Source organism: Oncorhynchus clarkii, chromosome 5 (genome assembly GCF_045791955.1).
Source record: "Oncorhynchus clarkii lewisi isolate Uvic-CL-2024 chromosome 5, UVic_Ocla_1.0, whole genome shotgun sequence".
Lineage (NCBI taxonomy): Eukaryota > Metazoa > Chordata > Actinopteri > Salmoniformes > Salmonidae > Oncorhynchus > Oncorhynchus clarkii.
In genome coordinates this window covers 70243817-70267534 of record NC_092151.1, presented here as the reverse complement: position 1 = coordinate 70267534, position 23718 = coordinate 70243817, and the positions used below count along the sequence as shown (strand labels likewise).

Below are 23718 nucleotides of genomic sequence, written 5' to 3'. Positions count from 1 at the left end.
ACCCATGACCAGCTCTGAAACCAGATTGCATAGCGGAGAAGGTACGGTGGGATTTGAAATGGTCGGTGATCTGTTTGTTAACTTGGCTTTCGAAGACCTTAGAAAGGCAGGGTAGGACAGATATAGGTCTGTAGCAGTTTGGGTCTAGAGTGTCTCCCCCTTTGAAGAGGGGATGACGGTGGCTGCTTTCCAATCTTTGGGAATCTCAGACGATATGAACAGGCTAGTAATAGGGGTTGCAACAATTTCGGCAGATCATTTTTGAGAGGGTCCAGATGGTCTAGCCCAGCTGATTTGTAGGGGTCCAGATTTTGTAGTTCTTTCAGAACATCAGCTATCTGGATTTGGGTGAAGAAATGGGGGAGGCTTGGGCGAGTTGCAGTGGGGGGTGCAGGGCTGTTGACCGGGGTAGGGGTAGTCAGGTGGAAAGCATGGCCAGCCGTAGAAAAGTGCTTATTAAAATTATCAATTATATTGGATTTATCTTTTAATTGTGCAGCAATGCTTATTTCGAGAGAACATTTGTTTTTAAATTAGATATATATTTTGAATGTTTTAAAAAATCGAGATGATTTTTAGGCCATATCGCCCAGCCCGAAAACACTCAATTAGATTTGAAAAGGACTAACAGTTTGTATATGTGTTTGCATGTGCCTGTGTATGTGTTTGGCCACACTAGAGTCAGAGCAGAAGGATTATCACTATCTATCCCCAGTCAATTAGCTCAATCCTTCCCTTTCCTTCACTTAAAATCTTTCTATCTCTCTCCCAGGCTCTCTCTTTCCCCCATTTTCCTCCCTTTCTCTCTCTCTGCCTTTTTCTCTACTCTGCCTATATCTCCTCCTCCACCTCTCTCCTCCTTTTTAATTACAGTGACGCTCTGAGATGGGGAAATTAGTTGCCTGGCAACAGGATGCAGTTGGACCAATAGCATTCTCCCAAATGACTTGACTGTAATATGGTTAAACAGAGAGAAGGAGAACGGGAGGGAGAAAGGAGAAAGATGGAGGTGAAAAGAGAGAGAGGAGTCTTTCAAATTCATTCGAGTTTTAAGGGGAGGAGAAAGAAAAGCGAGAGAGAGCGGGAAGCGGAGGTCTGTGTGTCTGCGGTAGACAGTCTGTCTCAGTGGAATCTATAGGATGTCAGGTTTCATACAATAGAGAGACGCACATACTCATTCCCCAATGCCCTCTGAATAACACATAAATATACAGAAACACACACTAATGCATTAAATAACAGCCCACCCTGGGAGATTTAGTCATCATTCATTTTTAATGGGTTGACTTGGAGATGCAGGTCGTGTACTCTTAGCTGGGGGAAAGGGTTCCTTTGTGAAAGCTTGAGTGTGTGAGACAGAAGTAGAGGGATTGTATTTTGAAGGTCGGGGGAAAGAGGAGGTTTGGAATAGGTGCTTTATGGTAGATTTAATACTGTGTGTGTGTGGCTTGTTGTCATGCACGTGGTACAGCAGCCTTCATGATAATGTCAATAAGGGTACACATGAATATTCAGTAGTCATTACCAATGACACTGCAAGGTTGGGGGGGAAGAGTGATATTACCCAGAGCAAGTGTGGTTGTGTGTGTATGAGCATGCCCAATGCAGACAGCAGGGGAACAGACGTATAGATGTGGGAGAATTAAATAGATGTGTGTGTCTGAGCGAGGGAGAGTGTATGTGGTGGTTGTGTGTCTGAGCGAGGGAGAGTATATGTCGTGGGTGTGTGTCTGAGCGAGGGAGAGTATATGTCGTGGGTGTGTGTCTGAGCGAGGGAGAGTGTACAGTTGAAGTCAGAAGTTTACATACTCTTAGGTTGGAGTCAACCACTCCACAAATTTATTTTTAACAAACTATAGTTTTGGCAAGTCGGTTAGGACATCTATCTACTTTGTGAATGACACAAGTCATTTTCCCAACAATTGTTTACAGACAGATTATTTCACTTATAATTCACTGTATCACAATTCCAGTGGGCCAGAAGTTTACATGCACTAAATTGACTGTGCCTTTAAACAGCTTGGAAAAGTCCAGAAAATGATGTCAATTGGAGGTATACCTGTGGATGTATTTCAAGGCCTACCTTCATACCTTTTTCAAGGCCTACCTTTGCTTGACATCATGGGAAAATCAAAAGAAATCAGCCAAGACCTCAGAAGAAAAATTGTAGACTTCCACAAGTCTGATTCATCCTTGGGAGCAATTTCCAAATGCCTGAAGGTACCACGTTCATCTGTACAAACAATAGTATGCAAGTATAAACATCATGGGACCACGCAGCCGTCATACCGCTCAGGAAGGATACCCGTTCTGTCTCCTCGAGATGAACTTACTTTGGTGCGAAAAGTGTAAATCAATTCCAGAACAACAGCAAAGGACCTTGTGAAGATTCTGGAAGAAACAGGTACAAAAGTGTCTATATCTACAGTAAAACGAGTCCTATATCGACATGACCTAAAAGGCCACTCAGCAAGGAAGAAGCCACTGTTCCAAAACCGCCATAAAATAGCAAGACTACGGTTTGCAACTGCACATGGGGACAAAGATCGTACTTTTTGGAGAAATGTCTAAGCATGGTTCCAAAGTTGTAGCAAAGTGGCTTAAGGACAACAAAGTCAATGTATTGGAGTGGCCATCACAAAGCCCTGACCTCAAACCTATAGAACATTTGTGGAGAGAACTGGAAAAGCTTGTGTGAGCAAGGAGGCCAACAAACCTGACTCAGTTACACCAGCTCTGTCAGGAGGAATGGGCATTGACCCAACTTTTTGTGGGTAGCTTGTGGAAGGCTACACAAAACATTTGACCCAAGTTAAACAATTTAAGGGCAGTGCTACCAAATACTCATTAAGTGTATGTAAACCTCTGACCCACTGGGAATGTGATGAAAGAAATAAAAGCTGAAAAATAAAAAATAATTCTCTACTATTATTCTGACATTTCACATTCTTAAAATAAAGTGGTGATCCTAACTGACCAAATACAAGGAATTTTTACTTGGATTAAATGTCAGGAATTGTGAAAAACTGAGTTTAAATGTATTTGGTTAAGGTGAATATAAACTTCCGACTTCAACTGTATGTGTGTGTCTGAGCGAGGGAGAGTGTATGTGGTGTGTGTGTGTGTGCATCCAGATAGACAATAGATGCATTAGAAAGGGCTGAGACAGCAGAAAGAACAGACCAGAGTAATTGAAGCCTAGAGAAATGAAACAAAGCAACAGAGAGATGTAGCTGGTGAAAAGTAAAGATTGATGTGTTTGTGTGGCTGGGATGGGGTGGGGTGGAGGGGAAGAGGGGGGATGTGTGCAGCGTGTCTTCACAGGATCAGAGAAAGAATGGCTTGGGAAAAGATTTAGTTTGAAGTAAACAAGACAGCTATACGCCTCCAGTTTTTCCAATAGTACAGTATGTGAACTAACTCTCGTGTGTGTCTCTCTCTTTCTCTCTCTATCTCTTTCTCCTCCTCTCTCTGCATATCTTTCTGTCTCTCGCTGTAGGTATGTGAACACCCTGCTGAAGCTGGTTCCCCAGGTCTTGTCCCTGCAGGAGCAGCTGAGAGAGGCCATCCAGAACGGAGACATGGAGACATCACACGGAATCTGTCGCATTGCTGTCGCACTGGGCGAGAACCACTCCAGGTGTGTGTGTTTGTTGGTCCCCAAAAGGCCCTCACGAGTACACTAAACACAATTGTGTATGCGCTATCCCCTCTAAATCATCAACCAATCATTCCTTTCACTTCCCCTCCTCACACTCCTTGGTGACATAATTGATTAATTATCACAAACCAATCAAGAAATAATCAGATAAGATGACGTGTTCAGCTCCAAGTGCAGGCCAACTCTGGTAAACAAGCTGTTGGTTTGTTATTGTGTTGTTCTGCAGGGTCTCCCAAGGCCTCATGTCTCGCTGTGTATGTCAATATCTCCAGTCTGAACCTAGAGAACCTGCCCTGCCTGTCCCACCCCACCTCACCTCACTCTATCTAGAGAACCAGCCCAGCGCTGCCTGTCCCACCCCACCTCACCTCACCTCACTCTATCTAGAGAACCATCCCTGCCTGTCCCACCCCACTTCACCTCACCTCACTCTATCTAGAGAACCATCCCTGCCTGTCCCACCCCACCTCACCTCACCTCACTCTATCTAAACAACCAGCCCTGCCTGTCCCACCCCACCCCACCTCACCTCACTCTATCTAGAGAACCAGCCCTGCCTGTCCCACCTCACCTCACTCTATCTAAAGAACCAGCCCTGCCTGTCCCACCCCACCTCACTCTATCTAGAGAACCAGCGCTGCCTGTCCCACCCCACCTCACCTCACTCTATCTAGAGAACCAGGCCTGCCTGTCCCACCTCACTCTATCTAAACAACCAGCCCTGCCTGTCCCACCCCATCTCACTCTATCTAGAGAACTAGCCCTGCCTGTCCCACCCCACCTCACCTCACTCTACAGTATCTAGAGGCCCTGCCCTGCCTGTCCCACCCCACCTCACCTCACTCTATCTAGAGAACCAGCCCAGCCCTGCCTGTCCCATCCCACCTCACCTCACTCTATCTAGAGAACCAGCCCTGCCTGTCCCACCCCACCTCACTCTCCTTAACTACTGACCTAGTTTACTTGGCTCTGTCCGTTTCTCTCACTTACTCTCTCGCTCCTGGTTTCTCTCTCTCTCTCTCTCAGAGCTCTTTTGGAGCAGGTAGAGCACTGGCAGGGTTTTCTGGCTTTGGTCAACATGATCATGTTCTGTACTGGGATACCAGGACACTACCCAGTCAACGAGACGACCAGCTCCCTCACACTCACTTTCTGGTACACACTACAGGTATGCACCCTAACCCCTGCACTGTAACCCAGTCCCCTACACTTTAACCCATGACACTAACGTTACACCCTAACCCCTGCACTGTAACCCAGTCCCCTACACTTTAACCCAGGACACTAACGTTACACCCTAACCCCTGCACTGTAACCCAGTCCCCTACACTTTAACCCATGACACTAACGTTACACCCTAACCCCTGCACTGTAGCCCAGTTCCCTACACTTTAACCCAGGACACTAACGTTACACCCTAACCCCTGCACTGTAACCCAGTCCCCTACACTTTAACCCAGGTCACTAACGTTACACCCTAACCCCAACTACCCTGTTCAGAATACCACCACTTAACAGCACACACTTTCTCTCTTTCCAGGACGACATCATGTCGTTTGACTCTGAGAGACAGGCGGTGTATCTGCAGGTTTATAGACCAGTGTATTTCCAGCTGGTGGATGTTCTGCTGCATAAAGCCCAGTTCCCCTCTGACCAGGAGTATGCATCATGGTCCTCAGATGAGAAGGAACAGTTCAGGATCTACAGGTACGTGTGTGTGTGTGTGTGTGTGTGTGTGAGGATTTGCTGATAGGTCTATTGGTCAGCAGGTGAGTGTGTGATTGTACCAGCCTGTAAGTTAAGTGGCAGCTGAGAGGGCACGGATGAAAACATTTGTCTGAGTAACAGATCATCAGATGCTCAGAAGCATATTACTAACAGCACAGTATGAAATCAAGCCCTGCTGTTAGTCCCTGCAGAGTTAAATGGTGCCTTCTATTTCAAATGCTCCGAATACAACAGGTGTAAACCTTACAGTGAAATGCTTACTTATAAGCCCTAACTAACAATGCCGTTTTTAGTAAATACCTACAAAAAAAGTAAGAGATAAGAAAAACAAATAATTAAAGAGCAGCAGTAAAATAACAATAGCGAGGCTATATACAGGGGGTACCGGTGCGGGGGCACCGGTGTCGTGGCAATTGAGGTAATATGTACATGTAGGCAGAGTTATTAAAGTGACTATGCATAGATAATAACAGAGAGTAGCAGCAGTGTAGAAGAAGGGGGGTGCAAATAATATGGGTAGCCATTTGATTAGCTGTTCAGGAGTCTTATGGCTTGGGTGTAGAAGCTGTTTAGAAGCCTCTTGGACCTAGACTTGTCGCTCTGGTACAGCTTGCCGTGCGGTAGCAGAGAGAACAGTCTATGACTAGGGTGGCTGGAGTCTTTGACAATTTTTAGGGCCTTCCTCTGACACCGCCTGGTATAGAGGTCCTGGATGGCAGGAAGCTTTGCCCCGGTGATGTACTGGGCCATACGCACTACCCTCTGTAGTGCCTTGCGATCAGAGGCCGAGCAGTTGCCATACCAGGCAGTGATGCAAACCGTCAGGATGCTCTCGATGGTGCAGCTGTAAAACCTTTTGAGGATCTGAGGACCCATGCCAAATATTTTCAGTCTCCTGAGGAATAGGTTTTGTCGTGCCCTCTTCACGACTGTCTTGGTGTGCTGATTTCAGGTGTAAACCAGGAATGCAAACTAGTCACATATTGGCAAAATTCGCTGTTTTGAATCCAAAATAGGTGACCTACGTGATCCGATGAGAAAATATCACTACTGGCTGTAAGCGAACGAGTGATTAGCGTTTGGAGTAATACTGGCTGCTGTATCCAAGGCTCAGCCAATCGTTTACATAACAGCAGAATGCAGCGCAGCACGCTGTTGAAGAAAGAAGAGACAACCAACTTACTAGTTACAGGATCAGCGCGCTCTGGAAAGGCAGCGCGTCCCCTGAACGATAAGGAAGAGGTAAGGTTAGGTGAGAAGCCTGACCACGGAGACTGGGTGAGAAGGTGATGAAGCGTACTTCATGAGCTGTAACCGAAAACTACTGGCATTTGGAAAGTTTGAGGTGAGGGAGAAAGTGGTGGAACAGGTATTAGCATTGTTAAGTATTTTGCTAGCTGGATCCTATTTTCCCGTTAGCTAGCCAGAGAAATGTTGAGCAACATTAGCCAACTTATTTGATCACATAATAGAGTTTATGGTGTGAAAAATTGCTTGCTAATAAAGTAACGTTAGCTAGCTAATGTGGTTAACTAGCTAACGAACTAACCAGCAATTTTTTAACTAATGTTTTCCCTCTACAGTATGTGGTTAATTTTCAGAATGAAAGAATTAAGTAAAAATGAGGCGTTGCTTGTTGTTAAACAAGTGGATTCAGGAATCCAGTGTAGCTGGAGCTGTGCCAGGCTTATTAAACTGGATGCCATTATAGAGTTGAAAGGAACACTAAAAACTTTCCCTCTTTCTCGCTTTTGCTGGCATATTGTAGAACAGATGTACACTTTCTTTCTGTGGACAATGTAATAACGTGCAGTGTAGCCCAAAGATATTGTTTTGTTGTGTTGTACTTGACAGTAACACATGTGAGTGAGGGGGGTTATTACATGTTTTACTCAGTGAACGTTATCTTTGCACACATGTAGCCTTGTGCACTTGATAAATGTCTATAGTGGCCACTATAATAGAGCAAAAATAGAATGCCTGTTTGTTTGTTTCATTCTATTTCTACTTTAAGATGTTTTTTTCCCCCCAAGTGCAATATGTATGTGTGGTCACAAGCGTTCAATTATAAAGGCTGTCATGGCTAACTGTAATATCAGTGTATTGTTTTTTTTCTCAAGACTTGAGTGTCATTTGCAGTAAAATCTAGGCAACAAATAACATTGGATTGCTTTCTTTACATTTTTTTGCTGTGTGTTAGGTTCACAGTAACCACGTTTTATTTTACACACAGAGACTGATCATGTAGGTCATATTATTTGTTGTTTAATTAGTTAAAGCCTGCATTTCCCCCGAGCAGGGACTTTTTGCATGTTTCAATGCAACAACAAAAAAAGTATCACTAGTTTGCATCCCTGGCAACACATGATTTGTACATGTTAACTCAATAGAAAAAAGCAGTGGACTAAAAAAGGAACCTTGTAAACACACCACTTTCCCCCATAGTATTGATAGTTCCACCTCTATAACAAAACCTTGCCTTCTGTTGGTAACACGTGTGTTCCAGGGTGGATATCTCCGACACTCTGATGTATGTGTATGAGATGCTAGGAGCTGAGCTGCTCAGTAACCTGTATGAGAAACTAGGACGAATACTGACCAACACAGAACAAGCCTCATCATGGCAGGTACAGTGTGTACACACACACACACACACACACACACACACACACACACACACACACTGAACACCCACGCACTGTCTGAAGCCGTTTGTCTCTTCCAGCATACAGAAGCGTTGTTATATGGGTTCCAGTCGATAGCGGAGACAATAGATGTCAACTACTCTGATGTCATCCCAGGCCTGATTGGACTCATCCCCAGAATTAGCATCAACAACATCCAACTGGCTGACACCGTTATGTTCACTATAGGTATTGATACGGTCATAGCTGTCATTTCTTTGTGTCTTGTTCATCCAGGGAATCACAAGGAGAAAAAAAAATTGGACAGGAAAAGTGTCAGGATTCACCTAGCTGTCATGATTTGGGGCTGTACAAATGTTTGATGTATTAGAATAATTGATTATGCTTATGTTATATTAATAGAAGGGGATGGGTTATAAGGTTTTAGAATTGTTCCACAGTTGTTTTCTCATTCACTCAATCAATGTATGACTAAGACAGAACTCTGCAGGGGAGTGAAGGAGATAAGACTAGGTAAACATTCCACAATAAATCAACTTTGGGGGAAGGGGACATTTACTGCTAAGTGTTTGGCTAACAATAAAGGACCTGTTTCTACAGCTTTGTAGGCATGGTTCTGGTCCCAGGAGTAGAGGATGATGATGTAGGCAGTGACATCACCAGGGCATGACTTGGGGTTTAATAAAACCACTTGGAGACCTTTTGTTGCATGCAGAACTTACTCAGAAACATGCGTGCTATGTTCCTGTTTGTCAACTTCTGTCTGCAATTGCATGAATAAAGGTTTTTGAATGATTTAATTAAAGATATTGTCATAATGCTCATTTCAACAATGAACCAATGATTGACAAAGGACGACGTAAGGAACGAACCCTAACAAAAGCATCAGACTCCTTTGTTTGTCTCCTGTAGCGTACAGTGTTACTGTCTTAAATTCTTTCATCCACTGTGTTCCTCCCTCCCTGTAGGAGCTCTAGCAGAGTGGTTGGCAGACCACCCGGTTATGTTGAGTAGTGTTTTACCTCTGGTACTCCAGGCCTTGGGGAACCCAGACCTCTCTGTCTCCTCTGTCTCCACACTCAAGAAGATCTGCAGAGAATGCAAATTCGACCTGCCGCCCTACGCTACAAATATAGTGGCTGTATCACAGGTTTGTGTGTGTGCTGTATATCACATTTCATGTTTTATTACATTTGCGTCAATATAAATAATTCTACTGATACATCTGCTATCCTCTCTTCTTCACAGGAGGTGCTGATCAAGCAGATTCACAAGGTCAGTTCTAGTCCTGTCTGTAAATAATGCAAGCCAAAATCCCAATGTGCCAACTCACTGGACCCACTCTAAACATGTATAATGAAAGTCTGGGACAGTGTCAAAATTCAAATAACTTTATTATCTGCGCATTTACTACATGCAACAATGAGCGTATTCAATCAAATAAAATTTAGCACAGGAAGTTTACACCAGACAATAGAATGAGTCGGCCCATTCTGTCATGAAAACAAAGAGCAAGGTTAGAGCTGGTGACAAGACTGATGGATGGCAGCTAGCAAGACAGCACTTACACAAAGAGTCACATTATCTTTCAAAGGCCTGGAAATGTATAATGTTCTCTCTCCCTCCTTCCTCTCTCTCTTCCTCTCTCCCCTCTTCCTCCTCCTCCTCTCTCTTCCTCACTCTACCTCTCCTCCCTTCCTCTCTCCCACTTCAGACCAGTCAGTGTATGTGGCTGATGCAGGCCTTGGGCTTCCTGCTGTCTGCTCTGCCTGTGGAGGAGATACTGAGGAACCTGCACTCCCTCATTACACCCTACATACAGCAACTTGAGAAACTAGCGGATGAGACGGTACACACACACACACACACAACACACACTGTGGTAACTGTTAAAGTGGCATACTTTCCTCTCTATTGGACTGGGGCCATATGAACAGACCTTGTGTCTGCATGGATGCAACACTCTCTCTCTCTCTCTCTCGGTCTCTGTCTGTTGGACTGTGTCCATATGAACAGTTGAACATTTCTCTGTGGGACCAGATTGGCTTCATCACTAAGTAATGGGCTACTGAATCACAGGGACATAAGACACACCCACTCTGACACAGCACACACACCAGATTCTTACTTTATTAAATGTCACATCTAATGAATCTGGGCCTTCATATAGGAGCTAAAAATAGGGTTTTGACATTTTCTTAAAATAAGGAGCTGACATTAACTAAAAATAAGGATGTGACATTATCAGTGTTGAATTAGTCTCTCTCCCCTGATCTATTGTTCTGGAGTCAGCAGAGACCTGAGTGTCTGGGTGAAAAGAGATGTCAGTTCAAATGAAGAGTTTCATCTCTCTCTCTCTCTCTCTCTCTCTCTCTCTCTCTCTCTCTCTCTCTCTCTCTCTCTCTCTCTCTCTCTGGGGCTATATTGACATGGGAAATATATGTTAACATTGCCAAAGCATGTGAAGTAGACAATATACAAAAGTGTTATAAACAATAACAATGAACAGTAAACATTACACTCACAGAAGTTCCAAAATAGTAAAGACATTACATATTATGTATTACTGTATTATGTACAGTTGAAGTCAAAGTTTACATACACTTAGGTTGGAGTCATTAAAATTTGGTTTTCAACCACTCCACCAATGTCTTGTTAACAAATTATAGTTTTGGCAAGTCGGTTAGGACATCTACTTTGCGCATGACACAAGTAATTTTTCCAACAATTGTTTACAGACAGATTATTTCACTTATGATTCACTGCATCACAATTCCAGTGGGTCAGAAGTTTACAAACACTAAGTTGACTGTGCCTTTAAACATCTTGGAAAATTCCAGAAAATTGTCATTGCTTTAGAAGCTTCTGACAGGCTCATTGACATAATTTGAGTCCATTGGAGGTGTACCTGTGGATGTATTTCAAGGCCTACCTTCAAACTCAGTGCGTCTTTGCTTGACATCATGGGAAAATCAAAAGAAATCAGCCAAGACCTCAGAAGAAAAATTGTAGACCTCCAGAAGTCTGGTTCATCATTGGGAGCAATTTCCAAACGCCTGAAGGCACCACGTTCATCTGTACAAGCAATATTACGCAAGTATAAAACACCATGGGACCACGCAGCCGTCATACCGCTCAAGAAGGAGACGCGTTCTGTCTCCTAGAGATGAACTTACTTTGGTGGCTATGCTATACTAACTGAGTTTGTACATCGTCAAAGCTTTCCTTAAGTTTGGGTCAGTCAGTGGTCAGGTATTTTGCAACTGTGTACTCTCTGTTTAGGGCCAAATAGCATTCTAGTTTGCTATGTTTTTTTGTGAATTCTTTCCAATGTGTCAAGCAATTATCTTTTTGATTTCTCATGATGTGGTTGGGCCTAATTGTGTTGCTTTCCTGGGGCTCTGTGGGGTGTGTTTGTGAACAGAGCCCCAGGACCAGCTTGCTTAGGGTACTCTTCTCCAGATTCATCTCTCTGTAGGTGACGGCTTTGTTATGGAAGGTTTGGGAATTGCTTCCTTTTAGGTGGTTGTAGAATTGAACGTCTCTTTTCTGGATTTGTATAATTAGTGGGTATCGACCTAATTCTGCTCTGCATGCATTATTTGGTGTTTTACGTTGTACACTGAGGATAGTTTTGCCGTATTCTCCATGCAGAGTCTCAATTTGGTGTTTGTCCCATTTTGTGAATTCTTGGTTGGTAGCGGACCCCAGACCTCACAACCATAAAGGGCAATGGGTTCTATAACCGATTCAAATATTTTTAGCCAGGTCCTAATTGGTATGTTGAACTTTATGTTCCTTTTGATGACATAGAATGCCCTTCTTGCCTTGTCTCTCAGATCGTTCACAGATTTGTGGAAGTTACCTGTGGCGCTGATGTTTAGGCCAAGGTATGTATCGTTTTTTTGTGTGCTCTGGGGCAACGGTGTCAAGATGGAATTTGTGGTCCTGGCGACTGGACCTTTTTTGGAAGACCACTATTTTGGACTTACTGAGATTACTGTCAGGGCCCAGGTCTGGCAGAATATCTAGGTGCTGCTGTTGGCCCTCCTTGGTTGTTGACAGAAGCACCAGATCATCAGCAAACGGTAGACATTTGACTTCAAATTCTAGTAGGGTGAGGCCGGGTGTTGCAGACTGTTCTAGTGCTTCTGTCAACAACCAAGGAGAAGTGATTTTTATGTTGAAGAGAGTGGGGCTTAAGCTGCACCCCTGTCTCACCCCACGGCCCTGTGGGAAGAAATGTGTGTTTTTTGCCTATTTTAACCGCACACGGATTTTATGATGTTGTTGTATGTTTTTCTCCCAACACCACTTTCCATCAATTTGTATAGCAGACCCTCACGAAAAAAATTGTGTCGAAGGCTATTTTGAAGTCAACAAAGCATGAGAAGACTTTGCCTTTGTTTTGGTTTGTTTGTTTGTTTGTCAATTAGGGTGTGCAGGGTGAATACGTGGTCTGTCGTACAATAATGTGGTAAAAATCCAATTTGACATTTGCTCAGTACATTGTTTTCACTGAGAAAATGTACTAGTCTGCTGTTAATGATAATGCAGAGGATTTTCTCAAAGTTGCTGTTGACGCATATCCCACGGTAGTTATTGGGGTCAAATTTGTCTCCACTTTTGTGGATTGGGGTGATCAGTCCTTGGTTCCAAATATTGGGGAAGATGCCAGAGCTAAGGATGATGTTAAAGAGTTTTAGTATAGCCAATTGGAATTTGTTGTCTGTATATTTTATCATTTCATTGAGGATACCATCAACACCACAGGCCTTTTTGGGTTGGAGGGTTTTTATTTTGTCCTGTAGTTCATTCAAGGTAATTGGAGAATCCAATGGGTTCTGGTAGTCTTTAATAGTTGATTCTAAGATTTGTATTTGATCATGTATATGTTTTTGCTGTTTGTTCTTTGTTATAGAGACAAAAAGATTGGAGAAGTGGTTTACCCATATATCTCAATTTTGGATAGATAGTTCTTCATGTTGTTGTTTGTGTAGTGTTTTCCAATTTTCCCAGAAGTGGTTAGTCTATGGATTATTCAATTACATTGAGCTTTCTGTTTTACATTTTTTGATTTGATAGGGAAGCTGAGAGGTCAAATATACTGTTAAGGTTTTCTACTGCCAGGTTTACACCTTCACTATCACAGTAGAATGTTTTGTCCAGGAAGTTGTCTAAAAGGGATTGAATTTGTTGTCTAATTGTTTTTTGGTAGGTTTCCACACTACATTCCTTCCATCTATAGCATTTCTTAATATTACTCAGTTCCTTTGGCTTTGATGCCTCATGATTGAGTATTGCACTGTTCAAGTAGTGTGTGATTTTGCTGTGATCTGATAGAGGGGTGTCAGTGGGCTGCCTGTGAACGCTCTGAGAGAGTCTGGGTTGAGGTCAGTGATAAAGTAGGCTACAGTACTACTGCCAAGAGATGAGCTATAGGTGTACCAACCATGGGAGTACCCTAGACGCCTACCATTGACTATGTATATGCCCAGCATGCAACAGACCTGCAGGAGTTGTGACCCTTTTTTGTTGGTTATGTTGTCATAGTTGTGCCTAGGGGGGGCAAATGGGGGAGGGAATGCTGTCACCTCCTCTCTGCATCTCCTCTCGCTGCCGGTCTCACTCCCTCTCTGCCTCTCCTCTCGCTGCCGGTCTCACTCCCTCTCTGCCTCTCGCTGCCGGTCTCACTCCCTCTCTGCCTCTCGCTGCCGGTCTCACTCCCTCTCTGCCTCTCGCTGCCGGTCTCACTCCCTCTCTGCCTCTCGCTGCCGGTCTCACTCCCTCTCTGCCTCTCGCTGCCGGTCTCACTCCCTCTCTGCCTCTCGCTGCCGGTCTCACTCTCTCTCGCTCTCTTCTCTGCATGTCCTCTCGCTGCCTGACTCTCTCTCTCCTCTGCCTTCTTTCTCCTCTCTGCCTGTCTCTCTCTGCCTCTCCTCTCGCTGCTTGTCTCTCTCTCTCCTCTCTGCCTCTTGCTGCCTCTCCTCTCGCTGCCTCTCCTCTCACTCCCTCTCTCTCTCTCCTCTCGCTGCCCCTCTCTCTCCTCTTGCTGCCTCTCTCTCTCTCCTCTCTGCCTCTCCTCTCACTGTCTCTCGCTTCTCTGCCTCTCCTCTCGCTGTCTTTCTCCTCTGCCTCCTCTCGCTCTCCACTCTGCCTCTCCTTCTCTTGCTGCCTCTCTCTCGCTGCCTCTCTCCTTTCTCTGCCTCTCTCGCTATCTTTCTCTCTCTGCCTCCTCTCGCTGTCTCTCTGCTCTGCCTCTCTGCCTCTGCTCTCGCTGCCTGTCTCTTTCTCTCCCTCTCTCTCCCTTTCTACCTGTCTGGTTGTGTGATTTATAGCCATGACGTCAGACTAGGGAATCAGGTTGTCTGTGCAGCCTGACAAACACTGGCACCTTGAGGCAAGAGGTGAAACTGCACATCCACTATATTGTAAGCTACAGTACAACCATTGTCTGTTTTTATGCATTTAGGGTGGCATTCTTACTTAAGATCTGGACACTCGACTCAAATTTTACACCCATTGACGTCAGTGAATGATTTGGGTATAAGTCCAAGTTGCACACACCTATCTCAACTCTGAAGTGTGTGTGTGTGTGTGTTCAGTAGCAACATTGCTCATTAAGCGAAGGGAGTCAGCCCAGCTGCATTACACCTCCCTTGTACGCCACAGTTCCGTTGTCATGGATACAGAGCGGTGATTAAATCGGTACTAACAAAGCTTTAATTAGTGTTGTCACCCTGGAGAGCGTGTGTCTGAAATCTGCAGAAAGAAGAAGCCATCAACTGACTGACCCAAAATCATCTCTTCTCTCTTTCACTTCTTTAGAAGAAGTTCTGTCCTTTTCACTTCATCCCTCTCTTTCATGTTCTTTCACAGTCTCTCTTTTTGTTTCACTTGTTAAGACATGGCAAATCTTGTTTGTCTGTCTCCCTGAAGCTAATGACTTACTTTCTCGTCTTTCTCTCCCTCCCTCATTCCTCTCTCCAGCCCAACCCGTCCAATAAACTAGCAATAATCCACATCCTGGGTCTGTTATCTAATCTCTTCACTACGCTGGACATCAGCAAGCAGGAGGACGAATCAGGAGAGGGCACAGCGCCACCTGTCAAAACAGCCCCGCCACCACCAGGACCTAACCCGGTGAGAGACATCACCATCAACACCCAGGCACACGCCAACTCAGTGGAGAGTGTTTAGCGTTGTCTAGGTTACTCAAACTAACCGGTGTGTGTTCTAGGTGGTGGTGGTCCTACAGCAGGTCTTTGCTCTCATTCAGACGGTCCTCAGCAAGTGGCTCAACGACTCTCAGGTGGTGGAGGTGAGACAAGCACACACTGGACAGACCTATAGTGATGTTTTAATATCTGAAGCATAAAAAAATCTGACCTGAATAAGCTGAAAATGAACAGTTTCACTCTCCCCTATTTCCCTCCCTCCTCCCAGGCCGTGTGTGCTATCTTTGAGAAGTCGGTGAGGACTCTCCTCCATGACTTTGCCCCCATGGTGTCTCAGCTCAGTGAGATGCTAGGACAGATGTACAGTACCATACCACAAGCTTCAGCACTGGACCTCACACGACAGGTACACACACACACACGCTTGAACACACTCACGCCAACACAATACATACGCATCAGAGGCACACACACACAAACACCTTAACCAGTGTGAAACCATCTGTGGTTGTATTTGACAGATGGTCCATATATTTGCCAGTGAGACGGACAACTTCCCTCCCATCAAGGCTCTATTTGAGCTGGTTACCTCGGTAACACTCTCCATCTTCCAGCAAGGTAGGGGGTCCTGCAGGGGAGGGGTGTGAAAAATGTCTGTTTTTCTTTTGGGTAATTTTGATTGACAGGAAACCTGCACACACCTGCTTTCAGCAGCAGAGGAAATACAATGGATGCATCTCAGTAGTCTAAAGTCCTTGTCTCCTCTCCTTGGAGCTGGACAGTTGAAAACACCTATTGCATCATATTGCAGTGTTTTTAGATGAGTGCAGATGAAGGGGAGGCAATGAGGAGAGGAAGTCACGTTAGATTATTGATATGCATCCTCTGTCCTCCTGTGCTGCTATGGAGAATTAGAAAAGAAAAAGCATTAGAAGGAAGTTCTGTTTTTCACATTGACATTATCCAGTGGTGGTTCTGAATACTGTCCCAGCCCTCTCTTCTCCCTTTTTAGTTGTCCTCTCATTCCCTACTCCCCCTCTTCTGCTTTGACTGTGTTTGATTGATAATGGCTGCCTCTCCTGCTTTCTTGAACTTTCTTTCTGAGCAGGTGACCTTAAATGTTACACTGTGGCCTGTATCTTATACAGTATGGTGCAACGTTACATAACATCACAGAATGTTGTTGCAGAACAACGTTCATATAGAAATGTATTGTGTAGAATATACAGCCCTCTCGGTTTTACAGAACGGAATTGTGTGTGCTCTATACATTGCATTTCTATCTGGGTTGCACCCCACTGAATAAGCCTGTAAGGTTGGGGCTTGGGTCTTGTTTGGAGTCTGGGAACAGTGAAGGGGATGGTTGCCACCCAAGTGTTCACCTTTTGGGGGGTGGGTGGGGGTAGGGGTCAAGGGTTCTATTGACCCAATCCCAAATCGACCCCCAGCCCCTACCCCCTTGGCACATGGATGGTTGTAAGCCACACAGAAAAATATCATATTGCCTATCGTATGACATTGCAAGCCCCTAGGGTGTATAGTCTAGGAGAGATGCATAGGGGCTAGTCCAGGGGAAGGGGGTAGAGGCAAGGGGTTGATTTGGGACTGGACGCCCCTTTTTCTCTGAAGCGTCACAGAGGTGCCTCCTGGGTTCCCCACTCCAAACCCACTTTTGTTATTTTTAGGTTTGTTCCTTCTCTCGTTACTACTTTCTTTTTTATCTCCAAATGGAACCCATGTTTTCTCTCTCTACCTGTTTTCTGTTCGTTCAACCGCTCCTGTTTTTCTGAGACTCTTCCAAAGCTTCACACACCCCTCCTCCCTCTCTCTCCCCCTTTGTTTGTTCTTTACTCACGTGTGACAATTATTTCAATGAGATCTTTTCTGTTCTCTTTTCTTTCCACATGACTGTTGAATCGGTTGAGTTGCTGTTTGTATATTATTATTATTATTCTCTTTATGATTTGTTAAGTTTCATCTTTATTATATTTTAGGACCCAGGGATCATCCTGATATTGTTGATTCATTTATGCAACTCCAAGCTCAGGTGTGTTTTTGGTTTCTTATTTCATTCACTTTGGGTTTCTCAATCTCTCTCTCTGTCTCTCTCTCGCTGTCTCTCTCTCGCTGTCTCTCTCTCGCTGTCTCTCTCTCTATCTGTCTCTCTCTCTATCTGTCTCTCTCTCGCTGTCTCTCGCTGTCTCTCTCTCTGTCTCTCTCTCTGTCTCTCTCTCGCTGTCTCTCTCTCGCTGTCTCTCTCTCGCTGTCTCTCTCTCGCTGTCTCTCTCTCGATCTGTCTCTCTCTCGCTGTCTCTCTCTCTCTGTCTCTGTCTGTCTGTCTCTCTCTCTCTGTCTCTGTCTGTCTCTCTATCTCTCTCTCTCTGTCTCTTTGTCCCTCTCGCTTGTTCTCTCTCTCTCTCTATCTCTAGCTCTCTCTCTTCTCTCTTTCTGTTTGTTTAAAAAGGGTCCTAGGGCGACCCATCATAATGGCAGGGCAGAGAATGGACAGTAGGTTGACAGTTGTCTTCTTCAATACTCAGGGCTCTAACCAGAAGCTACACCTTTGTCTGAAGATGAGGGAGTTTGGTTCAGAGTTCACCAAGGTCATGTCCAGTAGGCAAAAACAAGAGAATGTTTTGAAAGGAGGAGGGACAAACTGAACGTGTCCAATAAGAAACATTTTCATGTTCAGTTGTCCTACTGAACACGACCCTGGGATGTAGTTCTAGAGGTCGACCAATTATGATTTTTCAACGCCGATACCGATTTTTATTTTGAATAATAATTGTAATAATGACAATTACAACAATACTAAATGAACACTTATTTTAACTTAATATAATACATCAAAATCAATTTTGCCTCAAATAAATAATGAAACATGTTCAATTTGGTTTAAATAATGCAAAAACAAAGTGTTGGAGAAGAAAGTAAAAGTGCAATATGTGCAATGTAAGAAAACTAAGTTCCTTGCTCAGAACATGAGAACATATGAAAGCTGGTGGTTCCTTTTAACATGAGTCTTCAATATTCCCAGGAAATAAGTTTTAGGTTGTAGTTATTATAGGACTATTTCTCTCTGCGATTTGTATTTCATATACCTTTGACTATTGGATGTTCTTATAGGCACTTTAGTATTGCCAGTGTAACAGCATAGCTTCCGTCCCTCTCCTCGCACCTACCTGGGCTCGAACCAGGAACACAACAGCCACCCTCGAAGCATCGTTACCCATCGCCCCACAAAAGCCCCACAAAAGCCTTGCAGAGCAAAGGGAACAACTACTCCAAGTCTCAGAGCAGGTGACATTTGAAACGCTATTAGCGCGCACCCCGCTAACTAGCTAGCCTTTTCACATCGGTTACACCAGCCTAATCTCGGGAGTTGATAGGCTTGAAGTCATAAACAGCGCAATGCTTGAAGCATTGCGAAGAGCTGCTGGCAAAACTCAGGAAATGCTTATGAGCCTGCTGGTGCCTACCATCGCTCAGTCAGACTCCTCCTACAAATCATAGACTTAATTATAACATAATAACACACATAAATACGAGCCTTAGGTCATTAATATGGTCGAATCCATAAACTATCATCTAGAAAAACAAAAAGTTCATTATTTCAGTGAAATACGGAACCGTTCCGTATTTTATCTAACGGTGTTATCCATAAGTCTAAATATTGCTGTTACATTGTACAACCTTCACTGTTATGTCATAATTACGTAACGAGCCAGGCGGCCCAAACTGTTGCATATACCCTGACTCTGCGTGCAATGAACGCAAGAGAAGTGACACAATTTCACCTGGTTAATATTGCCTGCTAACCTGGATTTATTTTAGCTAAATATGCAGGTTTAAAAATATATACTTCTGTGTATTTATTTTAAGAAAAGCATTGATGTTTATGGTTAGGTACACGTTGGAGCAACGACAGTCCTTTTTTGCGAATGCGCACTGCATCAATTATATGCAACGCAGGACACGCTAGATAAACTAGTAATATCATCAACCATGTGTCGTTAACTAGTGATTATGATTGATTGTTTTTTATAAGATAAGTTTAATGCTAGCTAGCAACTTACCTTGGCTTCTTCTGCATTCGCATAACAGGCAGGCTCCTCTTGGAATGCAATGTAAAGCAGGTGGTTAGAGCGTTGGACTAGTTAACCGTAAGGTTGCAAGATTGAATTCCCGAGTTGACAAGGTAAAAATCTGCCGTTCTGCCCCTGAACAGGCAGTTAACCCACCGTTCCTAGGCCGTCATTGAAAATAAGAATGTGTTCTTAACTGACTTGCCTAGTTAAATAAAGGTGTAAAAAAAAAAAAAAAAACGGCCAAATCGGTGTCCAAAAATACAGATTTCCGATTGTTATGAAAACTTGAAATCGGCCCTAATTAATCGGCCATTCCGATTAATTGGTCGACCTCTATGTAGTTCCCAGTGACCTCACTGGTTAGAATCCCAGAGCCACGCCCCTTTTCTGATGTAATTCCAGCCCAGTGCCAATCAAAGCCCAAATTAATTAATATTCCATTAATTAATCAATTCAGGCGAATTGGTTGCCCTCTTTTTTTTTATTTTTGTCTTCCTTCTACATTCTTCTTCCTTTAATCTTTGGATAGATCTGATCTCCTCTCCTCTTCCCTCTGTCCCCCTCTCCTCCTCCATCCTGAATGAGTTACTTACAGTATCAGTTGTATTTATCCGTACATGTACTTTACTTACTTATGTTGCATATTCAATCCAACCAGGCCAAAAAAGGGAGGAAAAAATAGTGTATCAGAATGAAATTGATACAAAAGCTACAGAACCATCATTGCCTTTAGTTTGACTTAAGTTTGGAATAATTTTCTATTTTTGTTTTTCTCCAGTTTGTTTGCCGAGTTTGCATTGGAGCAGAGTTGTGTACTTACTCTATGAATGGTAGTTTGTCGTAGGGAGAGTGGAGTAGTCTAGCCTGGTAGCTTCATCTGTTTACCTGCTATAGACAACTCCTTTAGCCCAACTCACATTAACTCCCCCTCAAGGATTTAAAAACATTGGATTGGTGTAAGAAACACTTTGTCTACACCAATCCAATGCTGTTAAATCCCAGATGGGTAGTGAACGAGATCACACATCAGGGAGAATCAGAATTTGCCTCTTGTTGTTCAGCTCGGACTACAAGTTGTTCCTGACCTTGTGGGTAAACAGCTGAACATGGCAATGACAAAGGAGTTGTCTAAAGCAGACAGTTCTGTCTACGAGGCTAGAAGAGTGGGGGGGGGGGGGGGTGTGTACCCATGGAGTAGGGGCACAGACTCCTGCCCTGTGTCATGCCTCTGTCTGCCTCCTACTGTAGGCCCTCAAACGGAAGCCAGATCTCTTCTTGTCTGAGAGTCTTGACGTGAAAGCTGTGTTCCATTGTGGTAAGTGTGTGTCTCTTTGCTTCCAACAAGCACACTGATCATTGTGTGTGTGTTTCCGCGTCCCTTTTAACACGCACACTGTAAAACTCTTAGAAAGTGTTTAAAGGTCAACTGTCCTTTAGAACCAACTTCTCTGGATTTAAATGGCCTATGTGGCATGGATGTGAGTTAGAAACATTCATTCTAGTGTCAAAATTGACTTCAAAGTGTAAATCGGATAAATTTGGACATAAAGTCAGTCTCGTCTAAAACTGAATTTTGTAAGGGAGTTTGTCACGAGTTACTGGAGGGTTTACGATCATGTTCACTTGCCCAGTGCTCACTAACACGAGAGAAGCAGCTGTGCTAATTAAGCACGCGCTCTATCCAATCACAGCATCCAGAACCTCCAGACAGTGAGACAGACCTGTCCTTTATGCAGCGTATCAGACTGATGTTTGATAGTGTTAATCACGCAAGTCTGCCACTTTTGGGGCAAAATTTGAATTGAGACGATCAGAGCGCACTTGTATCATAACTGCAACCTGTCGATATTCCAAAATCCATTTGCGAGCATCTTGTGTCCCCCGCGACCTGCTTTGTAACATGATTCTCTATGAAACACTGCCAGATAGACACACTCTGGTAATAGGGAGAAAGTTGTAAAAAACACAACAGCACTGAAGAACACGCATTGCCACTCGCCTGTGGTGAACTGTGGTGAACTGTGGTGAGTTGGAACTTAGCAAGTGATTTTGGGCACTGATGAACAATGTGTAGCTTGTGCTTTATTTACGATAGTTTCACAGCTTGCAGATTATGAAGTTGTAGACATGTTATCGTTCTCAGAAAAAAAGTTAATTGTGAAAAACTGCACCAAACACCTTAGCGAGATGTAAAATTTACTAAGATCTCCTCTGCAAAAACTTCTAAATTAATTACAGATTTCTTGATTTATCTTAGATTAATTCTGACAATTGATAGGAAGTGACTATTTTGAGGAAGACGCTATGTTGTTGCTACGCTGACTCAGGAGGGACAAACAACAGTACCTGCCAGGGTAGGAGATAATAACACACCCAGATCAAACCACACCACCAAGACCACTCTCGTTTGTCTTCAGTCATGGCCACTTAATGAGCAATCTTTCAAACGAGGCCAAATCAGGAAGTGCAGTCGCCCTTTAAATAGTTTAAATAGTATAGCTTTTGTATTTTTATGTTTCTTTAATGCCCCCCCCCCCTGTCCTCTCTCTCCTGTAGGAGTACTGTCACTCAAATTCCCAGAGGCTCCAACAGTGAAGTCTACCTGCTTGTTCTTTGTGAGTATACACACACACACACGCCCCTCTGTATTTATTTGGACAGTAAAGCTAAACATTTTTTATTTTGCTCTATACTCTAGCATTTTGGATTTGAGATCAAATGTATTTTAGTAAAGAATGTCACCTTGTATTTGAGGGAATTTTAATATCTGTTTTGCTTTTTAGAAATGAAAGAACTTTATGTACAGTAAACTGCAAATGCATCCAACAAGTTTGATGTAGTCATTACATGCTAGGAATATGGGACCAAACACTAAACTTTTGACTACATTAATACACCATAAGGGAATATGGGACCAAACACTAAACTTTTGACTACATTAATACACCATAAGGGAATATGGGACCAAACACTAAACTGTTGACTACATTAATACACCATAAGGGAATATGTCCAAACACTAAACTTTTGACTACATTAATACACCATAAGGGAATATGGGACCAAATACTAAACTTTTGACTACATTAATACACCATAAGGGAATATGGGACCAAACACTAAACTTTTGACTACATTAATACACCATAAGGGAATATGGGACCAAACACTAAACTTTTGACTACATTAATACACCATAAGGGAATATGGGACCAAACACTAAACTTTTGACTACATTAATACACCATAAGGGAATATGGGACCAAACACTAAACTGTTGACTACATTAATACACCATAAGGGAATATGTCCAAACACTAAACTTTTGACTACATTAATACACCATAAGGGAATATGGGACCAAATACTAAACTTTTGACTACATTAATACACCATAAGGGAATATGTCCAAACACTAAACTTTTGACTACATTAATACACCATAAGGGAATATGGGACCAAACACTAAACTTTTGACTACATTAATACACCATAAGGGAATATGGGACCAAACACTAAACTTTTGACTACATTAATACACCATAAGGGAATATGGGACCAAATACTAAACTTTTGACTACATTAATACACCATAAGGGAATATGGGACCAAACACTAAACTTTTGACTACATTAATACACCATAAGGGAATATGGGACCAAATACTAAACTTTTGACTACATTAATACACCATAAGGGAATATGGGACCAAACACTAAACTTTTGACTACATTAATACACCATAAGGGAATATGGGACCAAACACTAAACTTTTGACTACATTAATACACCATAAGGGAATATGGGACCAAACACTAAACTTTTGACTACATTAATACACCATAAGGGAATATGGGACCAAACACTAAACTTTTGACTACATTAATACACCATAAGGGAATATGGGACCAAACACTAAACTTTTGACTACATTAATACACCATAAGGGAATATGGGACCAAACACTAAACTTTTGACTACATTAATACACCATAAGGGAATATGTCCAAATACTTATGACACCTTCAAATGGGGGGACTAGATATGCAGGAAAATACCCTCAAATAAAAGGTGACATTCTGGACTTCTGCCTAATTTGATAAACTCCAAAATGTTGGAGTATAGTGCCAAGGTTTTAGCTTTACTGTCCAAATAAATACAGAGGGAACTGTATGTTTTTGGTTAACCAAGGTGGATCTTGTTGAAATGTGTTCTTAGTTTTGTGGTTCTCTCTGATTGTCCCTGTGTGTGTGCCATAGACTGAGTTGTTGCCCCGTTGCTCAGATGTGCCCCCAGTGGCCAGAGTGGTGCAGGAGGATGGAAAACTACTGCTGCAGGCTGTACTAGAGGTAAACCTACATGCATCCTCGCTAATGTAGTTTAGATGTCCTACTGTATACTTAAACATATCACCTTAT

General features: G+C 43.2%; 1 protein-coding gene across 2 annotated transcripts in view; it reads left to right on the top strand.

Annotated features, from left to right (window-relative positions):
- The window catches only part of LOC139409314 (importin 13b), a 44398-nt gene that overhangs the window by 19817 nt on the left and 863 nt on the right, over positions 1 to 23718 (top strand). For both annotated transcript variants that reach the window (XM_071154261.1, XM_071154262.1), the window contains 16 exons: positions 3500 to 3640; positions 4688 to 4829; positions 5202 to 5368; positions 7896 to 8016; positions 8115 to 8262; positions 9003 to 9184; positions 9283 to 9309; positions 9749 to 9883; positions 15025 to 15177; positions 15275 to 15355; positions 15481 to 15618; positions 15734 to 15830; positions 17207 to 17259; positions 20549 to 20615; positions 21857 to 21915; positions 23560 to 23649. In XM_071154261.1, coding sequence (XP_071010362.1) covers positions 3500 to 3640; positions 4688 to 4829; positions 5202 to 5368; positions 7896 to 8016; positions 8115 to 8262; positions 9003 to 9184; positions 9283 to 9309; positions 9749 to 9883; positions 15025 to 15177; positions 15275 to 15355; positions 15481 to 15618; positions 15734 to 15830; positions 17207 to 17259; positions 20549 to 20615; positions 21857 to 21915; positions 23560 to 23649 — 1801 coding nt within the window. The remainder of the gene's footprint in view (positions 1 to 3499; positions 3641 to 4687; positions 4830 to 5201; positions 5369 to 7895; positions 8017 to 8114; positions 8263 to 9002; positions 9185 to 9282; positions 9310 to 9748; positions 9884 to 15024; positions 15178 to 15274; positions 15356 to 15480; positions 15619 to 15733; positions 15831 to 17206; positions 17260 to 20548; positions 20616 to 21856; positions 21916 to 23559; positions 23650 to 23718) is intronic.